The following is a 20,476-nucleotide window of genomic DNA, read 5'->3' as shown; positions in this document are numbered from 1 at the left end:
TCCTCTACCTGGTATCTCTGCAGTGATTGTCTTGCTGCTCCCTGAAACCTCTTCATCATCATCTGATGAGCTTGTGCTTGAGTCACAAGTCAGGTCACTATCACTGGTACTACTGTCCTGCAACAGGTTGTATTTCTTACGTGCAGCAGCCTCCCGTTTCTGCCTCAGTAGCCTGATTCTCTCCTTTTGCTTTTGGCTCCGGTGACCTTTAACCTTGGTGACTCGGCCATTCTGTTTATCACTAGATTGCCGGTTTTTCTTGGCAGCCATAGTGGACGTTTCACTTTCAGATCGGGACCGTCGAGACTTGCGCCCAACTGTGGCACCAGACACACCGGAAGGATCTCCTTCTACAGCTGTTTCTGCCTGGGAGGGTTCATTCTCTTCTGCAGAAGACAATGTATCTGAATCAGCCAGGTGACCACTAGAGGAAGGGGAAAGCATGCAGTGGTTAGAGGAGTCACTCTCATAAACTCGGCCAGTTGTCGGCTTGTCACTCTCTGTGGATGCTAACTGAGACTCAGAAGAGTCCCTTCTCAGTTCCATCAACAAGCAAGGCATTGAAGAAAGAACTGCAGAATCCACTACACCATCTTTCTGAATTTGAGATTCCAGTTCTACAGATCCATCTTCCTCCTTAGTTGTCTCTTGTTTGGATGTTTTTGGTGGGACTTCAGACTCAAGTTCTTCGACTTTTCCCACTGCCTCCTCCATCTTCATTTCAAACTTTTGAGTTAATCATGGAGCAGGGTCAAGGAAACTATGTCAAAGATGCAACAGGAAAGCAACCTGGGCAAAAACACACAAAATCAACAAACAGAAATGGCAAATTACTTAATTAACACAATATGCCTACCTTTCTAAGTGGGTAGCAAAAGTTATCATCATACAGGCTTTTCAAATATATATGCCTTCATATATTCATCAACGGTCAAATTCAAAAGACTTAGAACTATCAAAATACTAGCATACACAGCTACCAAAAATGACACAATTCAATCCTCTATTCCTGAACTTGAATGGACAGCAAACAATCAAACAAGGATTTTCAACTCTAAAACTTAATTTCATGTGTTTAAGAAAGAGATTCTCAAAATTATGATATAGTTAATATGTACATTTTGGGTTTAATACAAATGAAAAAGAATGCTTAAAAACTGGTCTAGAACAAGTTAAATGATTACTTTTACACTCAAATCATCAAAGAAAGGCAAAGGGGAAATTACAGTAGAGTAGCATTCAATGTACCCTTATATTAAAAAAAAAAAAAAAAAAAACACAAAAAACCTTCAACTAGGTGCATCTGGCAAATGCGCAAAGTAATTATATGCATTGAACCTGTCTGCCATTCCTCCCAACAGAAGTTGCTCTAGAGGGCATTAAGATGAAAGGCCTGACTCTGCTTTTCTTCAGTACTCCTAGTTCCCACAGTACTATCATGCTGAATATGAGTTTAGTGTTTAAACATGTTTTATTTAACTACTTTGTGAACCCAGAAAACCTAATGCACTCTATTCCAAGAATGATTTAAAGGGTTTAAGAGAAAATACCCTACACACATTTTCCACCTTATATGCTAACTTTAGAACCTAACATTCTTACCCTAATCACTATGTGTGCTACAATTCCACTTAATCATGGAGAAACAGGACATAATCTTTAGCCACCAGAGTTGGTACCTATACAGTATAAACTTCATTAACTGACAGTTTTTAAGAGGATGCTAACAATGTGCAAAGCAAGTAAATACCTCACCCTGTAATACGTGATGTTAAAGAAGGCAATTATCATAATGTCCCATAGGTCACAGACAAAATATTAAGCTAGATGGTATGCTAGTCAGGTGCAATGAAACATCATCGGCCCTGGCTGGGTAGTTCAATTGGTTAGAGCATCGTCCCGTTACGCCAAGGTTGCAGGGTCCATCCCTAGTCAGGGCAAATACAAGAATCAACCAATGAATGCATAACTAAGTGGAACAACAAATCAATGTGTCTGTCTGTCTGTCTGTCTCTCTCTCTCTCTCTCTCTCAAATTAATTAGTAAAAAGACATCTCCATCATTTGACTCCAGGTTACTTGACAGTTAAAATATATGGTAGGCAGCAACTAGAAAATATCTAAAAAACCTTTTATTAATCTAACATGCCAAGCCTACTTTTTGCTTAATATAAACACAAATTTTCTATACACTTGGGTTTTTTGTTTTTGTTTATAATGTACTTTTATTAATTTCAGAGAGGAAGGGAAAGAGAGATAGAAACATCAATGATGAGAATCATGGATCGGTTGCCTCCTGCATGCCCCACACTGGGGATCAAGCCCGAAACCCAGGCATGTGCCCTGACCAGGAATTGAACCGAAACCTACTGGTTCCTAGGTCAATGCTCAACCACTGAGCCACACCAGCTGGGCTATACCTGAGTTTTTTGTTTGTTTGTTTTTCATGGCCCTCATCTGAGCTACTGATAAAACAGGCATTTGAAGGAAGTTTCCTTAATTAGTTCATGAAAATAAATGTCCCTAGTGTCTATGAATGTTTTGATTAATTTAAAACAACCCAATGTGTAGCCTATTTCATAAGCATATTTGCATCACCACTAATCCTATATAATAAAAGGCTAATATGCAAATCAACCGAACAGCAGAACAACCAGTCGTTATGACACACACTGACCACCAGGAGGCAGACGGTCAATACCGGAGCTGCCTCCTGGTAGTCAGTGCACTCCCACAGGGGAAGCACCACTCAGCCAGAAGCCCTGAGTCAGGTTCACAGATGGCGAGCACAGCAGCGGTGGCGGGAGCCTCTCTCACCTACGCGGCAATGCTAGGCAACGCTAGGATGTCCAACTGACGGCTTAGACCCACTCTAGGTGGGGAGCGGGCCTAGGCCGTCAGTCAAACATCCACCGAGGGCTCCTGGACTACGAGAGGGCTCAGGCCGGGCTTAGGAACCCCCCTCCCCGAGTGCACGAATTTCATGCACTGGGCCTCTAGTTTTTAAATTAAATGAAAATAAGCATAAATGTTATTCCCAACACCATTACAAAAGGAATGTTACACCTCTGAAAGCCAACAGAGAGAATAAAAGTTAAACCAACAAACTGCCAGTGTCATAAATGAAGCATACTGGCAACACAAACAGGAAATAAAATATTTGCCCAGCCGGTATGGCTCAGTTGGTTGAGTGTCATTCCATGCACCAGGAGTTTACCAGTTTGATTCCTGGTCAGGGCACATGCCCCGGTTGCGGGCTCATCCCCAGTAGGGGTGTACAGGAGGCAGCCAATCAATATTTCTCTCTCATCAATGTTCCTCTCTTCCTCTCTCTCTCTCTCTCTCTCTCCCCCCGCCCCATCTTCCTTCCTCTATCTGAAATCAATAAAAACTATTTTAAAAAATAATCATAAACTCATTATATTAAGGAGAAAGCTAGCCATACTTCTGATGGGATTCCAACAGACATTTGTATTACATACAAGATAATTTATTAACATGTTATTAACATCCAGGACAAAAATAAAGTAGTCTTACAGGATCTCAAATTCAAAACTTAAAAGAAAAATAACCATACATATGAAATACCCCCAGGAATGAGGAATAAACCAAGATCTTCTAATTGAATAAAAATGAGAGTTAATTATTCTGTAAGAATGAAGTTATATATTCCGGAATAAAGCTTTTTTTAAAGCTGAAATATCTGGGAAATGTATGAAATTAACGTAAGCCATAACGCACAAGCATCAAGTCTCAAATTACCTCTGAAGGCAGAAGGCAATGGACTTTTTCAAAATATAACATTGAGTTGAAAAGTAAGTTTATTAAATAACAATAAAACCTTTATTTCTTTTATTTCTTCTGTGTGGGTAACACAAATTAATCTAGAATCTATTGTAAAACATTACAATATCAATGTCTTTCAATGACACACCAATCAAATAATTATCTTTCATTTCAACTTCCTTAAATTTAAGTGTTTAAGGTTTATAATGACATCGGGCCCAGCTGGTGTGGCTCAGCAGTTGAGCATCCAGGAGACAGCCGATCAATGTTTCTCATCGATGTTTCCATCTCTCCCTTCTCCCTCTCCCTTCCTCTCTCTCTATTTAAAAAAAAAAAAAAAGTAATAAAAACATCATATATAATGACTTCTGCTACCTAAAAACCACTTACATATGTCCAAATCTATCAAAAATACTGGTAACAACCATAAATAGGACACAAATAATTAGCTTATCATGGTATGTCCATGCAATGTGGCCACAAAGAATGAAGAGATTCTTTATATACTAATAAGGAGCAATGTTCAATGTAAGGTTAAATAAATTAAAAAGGTACATTATACCATTTGTGTATATAAGGAACAAAATTATATGTAAGTTTGTCTATAGATGCACAGTCTCTCTGGGAGGATCCTGATGAAAATGGTAACACCAGCTACCTTGGCAACAAAAGAAAAAAATCAGGAAACAGAAGTCAAAGACTTCTTACTGGATGTAGTTCTGTACATCTTGAATTTTGCATCACGTACAAGATTATCTATTTTAAAACCCACTCTAACACAATAGTCTACTGAAAAGTCTTCTGAATATTTTAAAACCCACTCTAACATAATAGTCTACTGAAAAGTCTTCTGAAGAAAAAGAAACCATGCTTCTGCTCATAACACCAACTACTATTCAGGTCAAATGTGGTCAGTAAATTCTACTAGAATTTTCCCCTATAGTGGAATTTTGTTATAATTCATAAAACACAGGGGGGAAAAGTCACAGGAAGTGGGGATACAAGCTCTGACATAAGTCCCTGCCATGGAATAAAAATAAAGTGCCCTGCCCTAACCGGTTTGGCTCAGTGGATAGAGCATCAGCCTGCGGACTCAAGGGTCCCAGGTTTGATTCCGGTCAAGGACATGTACCTTGGTTGCAGGCACATCCCCAGCAGGGAGTGTGCAGGAGGCAGCTGATTGATGTTTCTAACTCTTTATCCCTCTCCCTTTCTCTCTGTAAAAAAATCAGTAAAATATATAAAAACAAAAAAATAAAGTGCCCTAAACACGGGGGAAAAGATGTCATATATACCAATTAATCTTCCCAAACAACCAGATTTACTGCTTTTGGGGGGGGGGGGGGGGGGGGAGTACTTATTGTTTTTGGTAAGAGGGAAAAGAGTATTTTTCCGGTAGAGGTAGTCAAAAGTAGAAGGCAGTAAAAAAATGATAATTATCAAATGGAAATTGCAGCTTTTAAAAGAGATAAAATGGCCCTGACCGGTTTGGCTCAGTGGATAGAGCGTTGGCCTGCGGATTCAAGGGTCCCAGGTTCGAGTCTGGTCAAGGGCATGTACCTTGGCTGCAGGCACATCCCCAGTGGGGGGTGTACAGGAGGCAGCTGATGTATGTTTCTCTCTCATCGATGTTTCTTTTTTTTTTTTTCAAATATATTTTGTTGATTTTTTTTACAGAGAGGAAGGGAGAGAGATAGAGAGTCAGAAACATCGATCAGCTGCCTCCTGCACACCCCCTACTGGGGATGTGCCTGCAACCCAGGTACATGCCCTTAACCGGAATCGAACCTGGGACCTTTCAGTCCGCAGGCCGACGCTCTATCCACTGAGCCAAACCGGTTTCGGCTCTCATCGATGTTTCTAACTCTCTAGCCCTCTCCCTTCCTCTCTGTAAAAAAACCAATAAAATATATTTTTTTAAAAAGAGAGATAAAATGTTCTTAACCCTCTGGTTTATTGTTCACAGAAAATTTACAATGAAATAAGATTAAAACACCTCCCCCATGCTGTTCTTCCCTCTAATCTAAAGACAATACTCTTCTATATAGATATTTATATAATACAAGTCTAAGCGACCATTACACAGAACGACCAGAACCATCGGTCACTATAATATGCACTGACCACCAGGCAGCAGGTGCTCAACGCAGGAGCTGCCCCCTGGTGGTCAGTGCGCTCCCAGAGGGGCAGAGCTGCTCAGCCAGAAGCCAGGCTCACGGCTGGCTGGCGAGCACAGCAGTGATGGTGGGAGCCTCTCCCGCCTCCACGGTAGTGCTAGGGAGCAGTGAGCCGAGAGGTAAGAAGCAGCGAGCAGGTGGGTAATAAGGAGCGAGGGGTCCTGGACTGTGAAAGGGTGCAGGCAGGGCTGAGGGACACAAACACATACACCCAGTGCACAAATGTTGTGCACTGGGCCTCTAGTTATATTATCACCCCCCTCTCACCTCCCTAGAACCCTACATTAGTGATTATTCCTTGGCATTCATCAGCATCTCACACTCAACTAGACATCCACCCATCCATTCATCTGTTCTTTCATTTTTTTAAATCCTCCTTCTGCATATCATCTCAACCTCTTATTGTACCCTTCAGGTACCAATCTTCTTTCAAAGCCCTTATTAAGAGAGCTGTCTAAACACCCTCCTTCTATTTCTTTACCTCTCACATTCCCGCTCCAACCCAGTCCCATCTGATATCTGCTTCTATAAAACTAGTAGAACAGTTCTTACCAGGGTCATTAAAAACCCCCATGTCTCTAAATCCAACACACAGTTTGGCCCTCATCCTAATGTCTAAGCAGTATCCTATGCCTAATCCACTCCCTCTCCTTAAACTGTCTTTGTCTCCAAGGTCTCCTACTCTTCTTGCTATACCTTTTCTCAGCCTACTTTATAGGCTTAATTTCCTCTACCAAATGTCAGTAGTTAGTCCTAGTGCTAGGTCCTTTACTCACCCACTCAAGTGACCTCTTCTACACCTAGTTTCCAATACCATCCCCATATTAGTAATTTGTCACTCCATCTCAGGCCTTCTCTGAGCTCTATACAAGTCCACCAAATAGCCACCTGACATCTCCATTTCACAAGAGCACCACAATCTCATGTCCAAAACCAAATTAGTCATCTAAGGCCTCTGTAGCTCAGTAAATAGCACCACTATTATCTCAATTGCTCTTGTCAAAAACCCAAGCATTATTTTTGATAATGCTTTCTCCTTTACTCACTGTATCCCATCACTCACTAATTTCTATTAATCCCACCTTCTTAAATTTCTAGCCTGTCCACTATAATTCATCTCCATTATCAATCACTCTGAGCACAACCTCTGCCATTTATTTTCCAGTGGTATGACTGACAATCATCTCCTGTGTCTCTGTATTATCTTGGTATGACCTGTTCTACTTACAGCAGGCAGAACCATATTTTCACAAGGTAAATGTGACATGTTAATATGAAAAAGCATTTTTTTTAAATTACACATAAATAGAAAGTACTTTTTAAATACCATATAAGGTTAAGATGGGGGGATGACCAAGCAGAAAGTAGTTAAAGGCAACTTGAGCTGTATCTTAAAAAGGGTTACATGCAATAATTTTTAAAACCAGCTAATTCTGGACAATCAAAATAGAGCTTTTTTTTTTTTCCAGTCCTTGTACTTGATCTAAAAAACTAAGATGAGGACAGGTAGGAGAGTTAAATCACAGAAAGAAAGGAATAGTATACTGCTCCCCTCCGAGGAGATAGGGAAGTGGGAAGTATAAGGCTGAAAGAGGCTACTGTGAAAATCTGGAGGGAGTTTGTTTCATGTCAAACCTTATTCTTGGTCAACAAAGCTTAATACAAGGTGAAACAGAAGGCAGGTTTGGGAGTTTGTGAAAAGTGGAACATTTGTCACAGAAAATCTGACAGAGAATAAAACACAAACAAAAAAGAACAAATCACGATACTCAATTTCCAAACTACAAATGGACCATTTCGCAAACTAAAGGGGCTGCGGGAGGAGAGAAGAGATTGCTCTCCCCTGCTCAAAATCTCTGCCACTTCTCCACTTTCACCTAGGCCCACTCACACCCTACCTCTCTCCAGCTACAAAGAATGTCACATAGTTTTTTCAGATCTCTGATCTTTCACAATTATATTTGTGCCTGCTTTCTTGCCGGTACTCATTACAAATATCAGAATAAATATTACTTCCTTGGGGTGGCCTTTGGTACTTTACAGACTAATAAAATCCCCATAATAAACATTTTACACAGCTACTTTCCTTCAAAACACTTTGCATAACTGTAGTTAAGTAATTGTTTAATGCCCATCCCCCACACATAAGGACATAAAAAGTTTTAAAAGAAATTTATATAACTAACCCCCCCACCCCAGCTGATTTAACACAATGATTAACAGGCAAAAACATACCTTAAGGCAAAAATTATTATAAAGACAAAAGGTATCATTCTAATCTTGCATGCCCAATGATGATAAGCCTAATGGGACTCTGTAGGAGTTTTCTTCTGTGGAAGTAGACAGCAAGATCATCAGTTAAAAGAGAAGATAAATGAGGTGGTGTTGAGGCTGATCAGAGGACCAGGTGTGAAACAGTAGTAAGAAAATAAAGAAACTGGAAGTATGTTATTTCCAAACAATACAAGCCCCCATATTAAGGGTTGTAGTCATGAACTTAAGAGTGAGACTGGTAACCATGGGTGTTTTTCTCTTCTTTCAAGTTCAGCTGTGTAAATCCAAGGGCAGAGGAGGTAGAAACTGGATTTAACCAGAATTGTAGTTTTGCCAAGCTAGTAAAACAAAGCAAGAAAGAAGCAAGGAAATGTGTATGCAAGGAAATGATTTTAATGATCATATCAAGAAGGTACAAGTCTGTGAAAGCTGTGGTAGGAACAATGAAACAGAAAATCCAGTGCAGTCAGGGTACTATAGAGTGAGCTCGAAAGATGAAGGTGGAAATCCAAGAGCACTGTGAATGAAATTGAGATGAGAAGGGTTGCAGTTATTGGTAACTAGCAAGATCTCAAAATAGTGTTAAAGTGGTGCCCTGAATAACTGACTGTCTGCAATGAAAGAAGTGTAAAAATTAGAGTAAAGTTAGAAATTTACAGCCATTTAGTATTGTCATGACAACCAAAGAGCATTTCAATTTTCTAGTAATTGATTTTGACTGTACTTAAAAAAAAAACTAATAATAATGGATTAAAAATAAATATATACTGCTCCTTCACAACAGATAGTTCGAGAAGTATTGGTTAAAGTATGACTATGGAAGTACTTTGGCTAAGGTAGGGTGGAAAGTAAAATCATTATGGGAAAGTTCACAGAATGAATGGACAGTGTCAGAAGGATTATCTATGTGTATACTAAAGTCACAGATTTAAGAGTAATATGGACAAAATAACACTAAACAAGGAACAAAAATCACAATACAAAGAGGTCAGTGGTAAAAAGAAAACAGCAATATGGGGAAAAATGAAAGAGAAAAATTATCTGAAAGGTGGCAATGAGGAACAAGGAATCATTTACCCATCCTTCTTCAGGCCAGAGGGGAGGGGGAGTGACTATCAACTAAGAATTCTATATCCAACAAAACTACTCTTTCAAAATGAAGGAGGGGAAAACAACTAAGAAAATTCCCAGCTAAACAAAGACTAACAGATTTCATTGGTAGCAGACCTGCTTTAGAAGAATTAATATAAGAAAAACTATTTAAGCTGAAAGAAAATGACACCATACTGTGACTCAAATTCATAAAACTGCAGTAACAAAAAGTGGTAAATGTGTACATTAACATAAAGACTCTACAAATAATATTTCTTATCTTTTTAAAAGCTTTGTACAAAGCAATATGTATAACACTGTATTGCTAGGTTTATAATATACATAGATGTTACATATCTATATATATAAAAAAGCCTTCTATATATATAAAAGCCTAAGCGACCATTATGACCGGCCAGCCGAACGACGGGTTGAGGGGTTGCTATGACACTCACTGACCACCAGGGGGCAGACGCTCAATGCAGGAGCTGCCCCCTGGTGGTCAGTGTGTTCCCACAGCCAACCTCCCAAGGCCGGCCAATCTCCCGCAGTCCCTCCCCCCGGCTGGCCGGCCCTTACTGCAATAGACTGGGCGAGACGGCCCTGATTGCCGGTCAGGCCAAGGGACCCCACCCATGCACGAATTCATGCACTGGGCCTCTAGTATTAAAATAACAGCATAAAAGGAGGTCAAGTTCTCCCATACTGGTGCAATGTTTCTATATTTTATTGGAATTAAGTATTAATTTGAAGAAGACTGTGATAACTAAAGGTACAGATGCAATCCCTAAAGCAACCACTAAGAAAATAACTCAAAAATATCGTTTAATCCTCCACCCCAAAGACAGTAAAGAAGATATGGAGGGAAAACAAAAAAGAGACATTAGATGCCCTGACTGGTGTGGCTCAGCAGATTGAGCTTCACCCCATGCACAGAAAGACTGCCAGTTCTATTCTCGGTCAAGGCACAAACCCTGGGTGTGGACTTGATTCCCAGTGGGGGAATGCAGGAGGCAGGCATTCAATGTTTCTCTCTCATCAATGTCTGTCTTTCTCTCTCTCACTCCATCTCCCTCTCCCTCTCCCTCCCCTGTACTTTCTCTCTCTAAACTCAATAAAAACAAACAAACGTGTACAGAAAGAAGACAATGTGAAGAAACATAAGGAGAATGCCATGTGTGGACACAGGTTGGAGTGATATCATCCTATATAATAAAAGGGTAATATGCAAATTGACCATAACGGCAGAATGACTGGGAACAACCAGTCGCGATGACGCACACTGACCACCATGGGGCAGACGCTCAACGCAGGAGCTGTACCCTGGTGGTCAGTGCACTCCCACAGGGGGAGCTCCACTCAGTCACAAGCCAGGCTGACGGCTGCGAGTGCAGCGGCAGTGGCGGGAGACTCTCCTGCCTCCTCAGCAGCGCTAAGGATGTCCAACTGCAGCTTAGGCCAGGGAGCAGGCCTAAGCCATCAGTCAGACATATCCTGGGGGCTCCTGGGCTGCCCGAGGGATGTCTGACTGCCAGCTTAGGCCCAATCCCCTGGGGAGCAGGCCTAAGCTAGCAGGTGGACATCCTCCAAGGAGTCCCGGACTGCGAGAGGGCACAGGCCGGGCTGAGGCACACCCCCCACCCCCAGTGCACGAATTTTTGTGCACCGGGCCTCTAATCTATAATAATAAAAGCGTAATATGCTAATTAGACTGGACAGCCAAATGACCTTTCAGATGTCCTTCTGGATGAAGCTGGGGCTGCAAGGGCTGTGAGGACCAAGCCCCTTACACAAATTTTGTGCATTAGGCCTCTAGTGTATCTATAAGCCAAGGAATACTTGAGGCTACCAGACGTTAGGAGAGAGGCATGGAACAAACTAGTGCCTTCAGAGGGAGTACGGCCCTGCCAACACATTTATCTTGGAGTGCTGGCCTCCAGAATTGTAAGACAATACATTTTTACTGTTTTTAAGCCTCCCAGTATACAGTCCTCTGTTACAGAAGCCCTAGGAAACTAATATAAGCATCTTTTCAGGAAAAAAAAAAAAACTCAATACAAACATCTTTTTTTAAAAAACAAAAAAGAGAGAGACATTAGATTTAAAAAAGAGAGGTTAGAAAATAAATAGCAAAATGGCAATGTAAATCCAACCTTAGTAATAATTATATAAATATGAGTAGCCTAAACACTCCAATCAAAAGGGAGAGATCGTCAGGCTAGATAAATAAGATCCAATTCTACATAGACATAACTTAAATTCAAAGATATACTAGACAAAAAAATTAAATAATAAGTAAGCAAATAAAAAAAAGATACACTAGACTGAAATAATGGAAAAACATACTACGCAAAGAGCAACTATGGGAGAGCAGAAATGTCTATATCAACATCAGATAATATTACTAGATACAAAGAGGGACGATTCATAATGATACAAGATTTAATATATAAGAAAATATAATAATTATACATGTATACATATAAAAATATGCACTTAACAGGTTCACAATACATGAAACAAAAACTAACAGAATAAAAAGGACAGAGCTAATTCAACACTAATATATTTCAATTCCTCATTCTAAGTGGATAAAACTAGAGGGAAAATCAGCAAGAATATAGAGTACTTGAACATTATCAACCAACTCAACCCATACAAATTATATATCGAACACATCATTCCTTGGATAGTTACTGACATATAAAATTGAAATACAGATTTGGACATTATCAATAAAAATAGAGATAGTAGCTGAATATAACAGTTTATCCAGAGGAAAAAGCATCAAATGAACAGAGAAAAGACTTTAAAATAAAATAAAAAATTTAAAAAGCAAATGAGTTGCTTTATTGTATAAAATAGGTAAGAATTATCTTATCTTGCAGGGGAAAAAAAATATAAAGATATCCATTGAAAGCATGCACAGAAGAGCCCCAGCTGGTTTGGCTCAGTGGATAGAGCATTGGCCTGCGGACTGAAGGGTCCCAGGTTCGATTCCAGTCAAGGGCACATGCCCATGTTGCGGGCTCCATCTTGGGGCGGGGGGGGGGGGGGGGGGGGGCGGTGCAGGAGGCAGCCGATCAATGATTCTCTCTTATCGATGTTTCTCTCTCTCCCTCTCCCTCCCCATCTGAAATCAATAAAAATATTTATTTTTTAAAAAGCACGTACAGAAGACTTCCTTCTTAGATATATTCTCAGATGTTTAATAACTTCCTATAGAACTGTAAAAAAGGACCATGATTAATGGGATCTTATCTAAGAGCAACCATACAGGAAACCCTCCTGAGGGTTTTGACATAGCAATGTATAAAATCATTGAGCATTCAACATAAGAAAGCCTTGCCTTTCAATTTTACCACTTTCAATTATACCCCTTGTAAGCAACAACCATCATTATCCATTCTTTAATACCACTACCCTGACACAAACATGAATGAATAAACAAACTGTATTGTCCTTCCTGATGTGACAAATGCAAACTGAAGTCATTTTTTGTTACAAGTTTATGTTGCTACAGGCACTTTCCGTTGAAACCACAAGCTGACACAAGCACAGCCCATTAAATTAAATTGCTTCTAGGCAAGATTTTGCTCTACAGTCATGTAAAATGGGAATTGCTAATTGCTAACATTCCTGCATCTGTTTATTTCATATCACGACCCTAGAACTCTTAAGAAATACAAAGAGCTAATACCTCAAACACGATATATATGAACCAGTTAACTTATACTGATTCTTCACATGTAGTATTAAATTCATGAATTCCTACTTTGCTCTCTTGCACAAAACAATATTCTAACCTAATATTTAGACAAAAAAAGCAACTTTGGAGAGGGTCAGTGTTTTACTAACAAAACAAGAATGATTTTTCCCACTAGAGTAGAGGCTAAAACACTTTGTCAAAGAAATTTAAGTTAAAAACAAAACAAAACAAAAAAACACCTTATAAGAGATCCTGTCTATTCCCTTGCAATTCAGGATGGTCTAAATAGAATACCTGTTTTATCTAATCTAGCTTCAAATAACAAGTGATAGGGCTTACGTATACCAACTTCCCTTGAGAACATTATTTCAAATTGAATTTATGGCATAGTATTTTCAAAGATTAAGTTTACTATAGTCTATTTTATTTAAAATTGATAATAAAAATTCTGTCTATATCTGTGACCAACAGAAGTATCCAACATAAAAACAGTCCACAAGAAACATACTAAAGTTCTACCTTTCAGATGAGTCTGCTTATTTTCAATATTTAAATTCTTTCCCACTTCCCGCCACCCCCCCAAAAAAAATCTATACCCACAAATTTTCAAAAGTACCAGTAAGTGGGTGTTAGGCCACTATAAAACAAACTTGGGTACTAAGTTCTCTGCTCTTTAAACCAAAATTGATTGTGTCCTCTAAGTTTTTTAAGAAACATTTTATTTAAATATTAGCATAGAAAAGTCTATACACACCATAAGTATGCAACTTATCCTGGTAGCTCAGTTGGATATAGCATCATCCCCATACACCAAGGTTGACTCCCTGGTAATAGCACATACAAGAATCAACCAATGAATGCATAAATAAGTGAAATAATAAAGGGCTGTTTCTGTCACCTCCTCTCTCTCTAAAATCATCTTTTAAAAAAAAAAAAAAAAAAGAAGTGTGCAACTTCATGGATTTATTTAGATTCACATATCTATTTAGTAAGCACACAGATACAAAATATTTCCAAAATCCTAAAGCCTTCCTGCTACCTCTGGTCATTCATTACCTGCCCCTCAAAAGTAATCACTACTCTGACCTTTATCACAAACCAATTCTTCCTGTTCTTAACCTTTAAGATGATATAAATAAATGGGGAGATATTCTGTGTTCATGGATTGAAAGACTCATTATTGCTGAGATGGCAATTCTTCCCAACTTGATCCATAAATTCAATGTATTCCCAATCAAAATTCCAGCAAGGAATTTCGTAGATAATGGGTCCTACATTTATGTAGAAAGGCAAAAGACCCAGGATTGTCAACAAAATACTGAAAGTTGGAGGACTGACACTACCCAACTTCAAGACTTATAAAGCTACAGTAATCAAGACAGTGTAATTCCAGCCAAAGAACCAATACATAGATCAATGGAACTGATTATAGAGAGCCCAGAAATAGACCCATAGTTAAGTGACCTCTGGCAAAAGAGCCAAAGTAATTCAATGGAAAAAGTCTCCTCAATAAATGGTGCTAGGACAACTGAACAGCCACATGAAAAAAAATTAATCTAGACATAGACCTTTAAAAAAAAAGTTTCTATTGATTTTAGAGAGAGAAAGGGAGGATAGATAGAAACATGGAGGAGAGAGGATCATAGATCCTGCACGCTCCCTACTGGGGATCGAGCCCACAACCCAGGCATGTGTTCTGACCAGGAATTGAACAGTGGTAACCTCTTGGTTCAACACTCAACCACTAAGTCACAACTGCTGGACCAAAAATCAATAAAGACATATCCTCAGATGAGAATTAAAAAAAAAAAAAAGCAGTAAAGAACCAGTACACAAAGGGAGAAAAATAGTGCTGTTATCAAGTGAGTTCCTAGATCCAACTAGGCCAGAAGCCAGTTGCATATTGAACTTATCACAGTTAAATGAACCTACTAAATCTCATTTTTGCTTTTTAAAAAAGGCATGTAAAGCTACTGTGTATGTGTCTGTGCACACACTACAGTTATCTTCTGCATAAACATTTTCATAGGAGCTAGGGTCATAGCATACAGAAAAACCACTGCATTAATGGCTCTACTTATAGACTTTATGAAAAAGGCAACATAAGAACAATCTGCATTACCGTGGCCTTTGCTTCTCAGCATTGGAAAACTAGTGCTTCTAAGTGGCACTACTGGTGCTGTTGATCAATTTTAGATACAGCATAAATACTCAACCATGAATTAATTATCCAAGACCTCAAAGTTTTCAAAAAGTTTCAAGTGATATTTTAAAAAGCAAAAAGATAAAAGGCAATTTCAGCTTAAAATAAAACCCACTAAAAAACTGCTTCAGACACTAGTGATTAAAAAAAGATAAAATTGATCCAGCCAGCTTGGCTCAGTGGTTGAGCGTCAACCTGCGAACCAGGAGGTCATGGTTCAACTCCCGGTCATGGCATAGACCCACCCAGAATCAGGTTGTGGGCTCAATCCCCAGTGTGGGGTGTGCAGGAGGCAGCCAATCAATGATTCTCTCTCATCATTGATGTTTCTCTCTCTGAAATCAATAAAAATATATATATATTTTAAAATCAATGAATGTGTTATTGCATTATTTGTAGGATTTTTTTTTTAAGTTGTCATTTTAAAAGTGGTCTATCCATACTAACATTATCTAAACAATTCTATTTAGGTTTGGGGAACATTTTTTTTTATTATTGATTTCAGAGAGGAAGGGAGAGGGTTAGAGAGATAGAAACATCAATGATGAGAATCATTGATTGGCTACCTCCCGCACGCCCCCTAATGGCAGGGATCGAGCTCGCAATCCGGACATGTGCCCTTGGCCAAAATCGAACATGGGACCCTTTAGTCCACAGGCCCCCCAACACTTTATCTACTGAACTAAATGGGCTAGGGTTGGGGAACACTTTAATTATTTTTATTAATTATGGCTCATAGTTAACCTGAAAAGTATAATCCTCATTTCTAAGAAAAGAACATGTAGGTCAATAGCAAAGATATATTTAGATAAACTTAGACAGGTATATTTAGAACAGTTTCTGAATTTCCAACCTGCTTCGTAAGCTAAGACTAGATCACACTACACAAGTAGCTTCCTCTAACCAAAATAAAAGTTCTGAACCTCTGAATCTTTACAAAAGTTAAATTAGGTTACATATTTAAAAGGTAAGGTTTTAGCCGAAACCGGTTTGGCTCAGTGGATAGAGCGTCGGCCTGCGGACTGAAAGGTCCCAGGTTCGATTCCGGTCAAGGGCATGTACCGGGGTTTCGGGCACATCCCCAGTAGGAGATGTGCAGGAGGCAGCTGATCGATGTTTCTCGCTCATTGATGTTTCTAACTCTCTCTCTCTCTCCCTTCCTCTCTGCAAAAAAATCAATAAAATATATTTTAAAAAAATAAATAAAAGGTAAGGTTTTAATATAGACCCCTTTAAAACACATTTTCCTAATGTATTTGAAGTTTGTTATTTAAAATTTGGCTTTCCCAAAAAATATACAAGAATATATATTGTATATAAATTAAGGCATACCTACATTTTACACTTCAGAAAGTAAACAAAACTTCTTTGAAAATTTTTACTAAAAACAAAACATCCATTGTTTTGATTAATTTTATATAAACTACACAACCACCATTGTTTGTTATCTTTATATTGGAAGAAAACTGTAGTTTCCCATGTGCTTATTTTAAATTATGCCCAAGGCACACCAAATGGTTAATCAATAAAAATAAAAACTATGCAATATAAAGTGTGAAAGAGTTGCCCTGGCCAGTGTGGTACAGTTGGATGGGTGTTCAACCTGTGCACGGAAAGGTTGCCAGTTCAATTCTGGACAGAGCACATGCTCTGGTTGTGGGCTCAATCCTTAGGAGAGGGTGTGTGGGAGACAACCAATTGATGTTTTGCTCTCACATCAATGTTTCTCTCTTTTCTCTCTCTAAAATTCAATTAAAAAATAAAGAGGGAGTAGTTATTCGACAATAGAGTTGCAGTTTAAATAGCCTCCAACAATCTACTAATAAAAGCCTAAGTGGTCCTCGTGCCCTCGCCATCACAAGATGGTGGCCGCGCGGCGTGGAGGCGGGGCGTGGCAGCCACTCCACACAGTGAGGCCTGGGGGTCCCACAGCTCCGCTCTGCATCGCAGGTTGCAGCAGGGGAGGGCGGTTGTGGGCGACCAGGTAGGCAGGGGAGGGCAGTGTGGGCGAAGGGGTGGTGGGGGGGCTCTAGTCTAGTATAAACACATTTTTAAAAGTTATTTTTTAATGGGCTTAGCTTCAAAACCCTTAGCTGACTTACAGTTTAAATATTCAACTATGCATGTTTACTGCTGAATCTGAGAGTCAAAAATGATGCACTCCTAGCACTAAAACTCAAAGCAATTGGACTATTTTTTAAACTGCTGTAAAGACACTTAGTTCTTGCACTAGCTGGTTTGGCTCAGTGGTCAGAGCATCAGCCCAAGGACTGATGGGTCGTGAGTTTGATTCCCGTCATGCTGGGGTCCGACCCTAGCAGGTCCAGGGATCCCCAAAGGTGTGGACGGAGTCGGCGATGAAGGAAAGACACGGAGACAGCATTCAGTTGATCAGCAGTCTAGCCAGGATCTCTAGCCAGGAACTCCAGCCAAGTTCTGGCCAGGATCTCCAGCGAAGTTCTGGTCAGGATCTGATGTTTATTGTCTTGTTACATCTGTATTTATACCAGTTGATTTTAATCCTGTCAATTTTCATTCCAAAGGTTAAGGCGTTTCTTATCTCCATTCCAGGGAGTAAAGATTATGTAGCTTAAGCGTGATTGTTCATAGTTAAAGTGATTAACTACCCGCCTGGCACTAGTTAAGGGATTTTATTCCCTCCCTAACTTCAGGGAAAAATCCCTACCTGGGGAAACAACCTTTCTCAGAGAGGTGACCTTGGTTAAAACACATAGCGCTGGAGAGACCAAGATGGCGGCATAGGCAAACACCTGAGATTGCTGCGGCAAACAACCGCTTCAAAAATACAACTAAAAGACGGAACGGACATCACCCAGAACCACAGGAAGGCTGACCGAGGACAGACTCTTCAACTAGAAGGAAAGACAACAGCATACCGAGGCTCAGAAGAGGCGCAGTGTGGAAAATTTAAAGGTGCGGAGGTGCGCGCAAAAAGCGGGCTGGTGGCTGAGTGCGCGGTTGTCGTTTTCAATCAGGAGGGAGTCTCAGACTCTGAGCTCCAGATCCGGGCGAGTTTCTAGGGACTCAGACTCAAATGGGAGAAGCGGGATTGTCTGGCATCAGTTGAAACGTGAGGGCAGCCTTCTCTCCGAGATTTGCAGCCCTTGCTGGGGTTCTGAGAAGCAGAGCCTCTGGGAACGGGACTGAGAGCAGCCATAACTGCTCCCTCGGCCCAAGCCCTGCACAGAGCCATTTGCCGGATCGCCTCAGGCAAAGGCTAGATTAGCACCTCCCCAGAGGACAGAAGTTTTCCACACAGCTGATTCTCACAGCCAGTCGGCCTGGTAGTCAAATCCCTCTAGTATTAACTACAACAATCAAGGCTTAACTAGAACAAGACTGCGCACAAAGTCCACAAGGGGGTGCACCAAGAAAGCATAAAAGATGCAGAGACAAAAAAACATGACAGAAATGGAGGATATGGAGCTAAAAAACGCAATTTTGAGGGCTTGCAATAATGTGCTAGAAGCAGCCAATAAACTTGATGAGAGACTCATGAAAACTAATGAGACCCTCGATGCTATGATAAAGAAACAACTAGAAATTAAGCATACACGGACTGAAATAAAGCATATTATACAGACACCCAATAGCAGACCAGAGGAGCGCAAGAATCAAGTCAAAGATTTGAAATGCGAAGAAGCAAAAAACACCCAACCGGAAAAGCAAAAGGAAAAAAAAATCCGAAAATACGAAGATAGTGTAAGGAGCCTCTGGGACAGCTTCAAGCGTACAAACATCAGAATAATAGGGGTGCCAGAAGATGAGAGACAGCAAGATATTAAAAACCTATTTGAAGAAATAATGGCAGAAAACTTCCCCCACCTGGTGAAAGAAATGGACTTACAGGTCCAAGAAGCGCAGAGAACCCCAAACAAAAGGAATCCAAAGAGGACCACACCAAGACACATCATCATTAAAATGCCAAGAGCAAAAGACAAAGAGAGAATCTTAAAAGCAGCAAGAGAAAGAGACTCAATTACCTACAAGGGAATACCCATATGACTGTCAGCTGATTTCTCAACAGAAACTTTGCAGGCCAGAAGGGAATGGCAAGAAATATTCAAAGTGCTGAATACCAAGAACCTACAACCAAGATTACTTTATCCAGCAAAGCTATCATTCAGAACTGAAGGTCAGATAAAGAGCTTCACAGATAAGGAAAAGCTAAAGGAGTTCATCACCACTAAACCAGTATTACACGAAATACTGAAAGGTATCCTTTAAGAAGAGGAAGAAGAAAAAGGTAAAGATACAAATTGTGAACAACAAACATGCATCTATCAACAAGTGAATCTAAGAATCAAGTGAATAAATAATCTGATGTACAGAATGAACTGGTGATTATAATGAATCAGGGACATAGAAAGGGAATGGACTGACTATTCTTGGGGGGGAAAGGGGAATGGGAGATGGGGGAAGAGACTGGACAAAAATCGTGCACCTATGGATGAGGACAGTGGGTGGGGAGTGAGGGTGGAGGGTGGGGCAGGAACTGGGAGGAGGGGAGTTATGGGGGGGAAAAAAAGAGGAACAAATGTAATCTGAACAATAAAGATTTAATAAAAATTTAAAAAAAAGGTGCCAACAAAAACACATAGCGCTAAGGGGAGCAAACATATTAAGAACAGTATGCTATATATGCCAGGTCCCTTGAAACATATACTGTGCAGATGTTTCTTTCCTGCAGCGACTGTGTCAAGCAGCAAGGATGGACCGGCTTCCGGCACCGTCAAGGGCATGTACCCACATTGCAGCTTAAATCCCCAGTGCTGGTTGGGCATGAAGGAGGCAACCAATTGATGTCTCTCTCTCACATAATGTTTCTCTTTCACTGTTTCTCTTCCTCTCTTCCATTCTCTCTAAAAATCAATGGGAAAAATATATATATCCTCAGGTAAGGATAAAAAAAAGAAAACAAAACAAAAAAAACCACTTACTTCTTAAATGGATGGGACTTTTAAAACAAAAGAAAGCCATGAAACTGCCTACAGCAGTGGTTCTCAACCTTCCTAATGCCACAACCCTTTAATACAGTTCCTCATGTTGTGGTGACCCACAACCATAAAATTATTTTCATTGCTACTTCATAACTAATTTTGCTACTGTTATGAATCGTAATGTAAATATCTGATATGCAGGATGTATTTTCATTGTTACAAATTGAACATAATTAAAGCATAGTGATTAATCACAAAAACAATATGTAATTATA

General features: G+C 39.8%; 1 protein-coding gene across 4 annotated transcripts in view; it reads right to left on the bottom strand.

Moving 5' to 3' along the window:
* The window catches only part of ARK2N (arkadia (RNF111) N-terminal like PKA signaling regulator 2N), a 75,803-nt gene that overhangs the window by 43,119 nt on the left and 12,208 nt on the right, over window positions 1-20,476 (bottom strand). For 3 of the 4 annotated variants that reach the window (XM_070421093.1, XM_070421091.1, XM_070421095.1), the window contains exon 2: window positions 9-789. In XM_070421093.1, coding sequence (XP_070277194.1) covers window positions 9-720 — 712 coding nt within the window. In that variant the 5' untranslated portion in view covers window positions 721-789. Of the gene's footprint in view, window positions 1-8; window positions 790-1,755; window positions 1,909-20,476 lie in introns of those variants that run through there. The other variant, XM_070421094.1, reaches the window with a different exon arrangement.

The sequence above is a fragment of the Myotis yumanensis genome, unplaced genomic scaffold (genome assembly GCF_028538775.1).
Source record: "Myotis yumanensis isolate MYYU_CA2020_CCGP unplaced genomic scaffold, mMyoYum1.0.hap1 SCAF_7, whole genome shotgun sequence".
Taxonomy (NCBI): Eukaryota; Metazoa; Chordata; class Mammalia; order Chiroptera; family Vespertilionidae; genus Myotis; species Myotis yumanensis.
The sequence above is the reverse complement of the archived record's forward strand: the minus strand, read 5'-3'. Positions and strand labels throughout refer to the sequence as shown.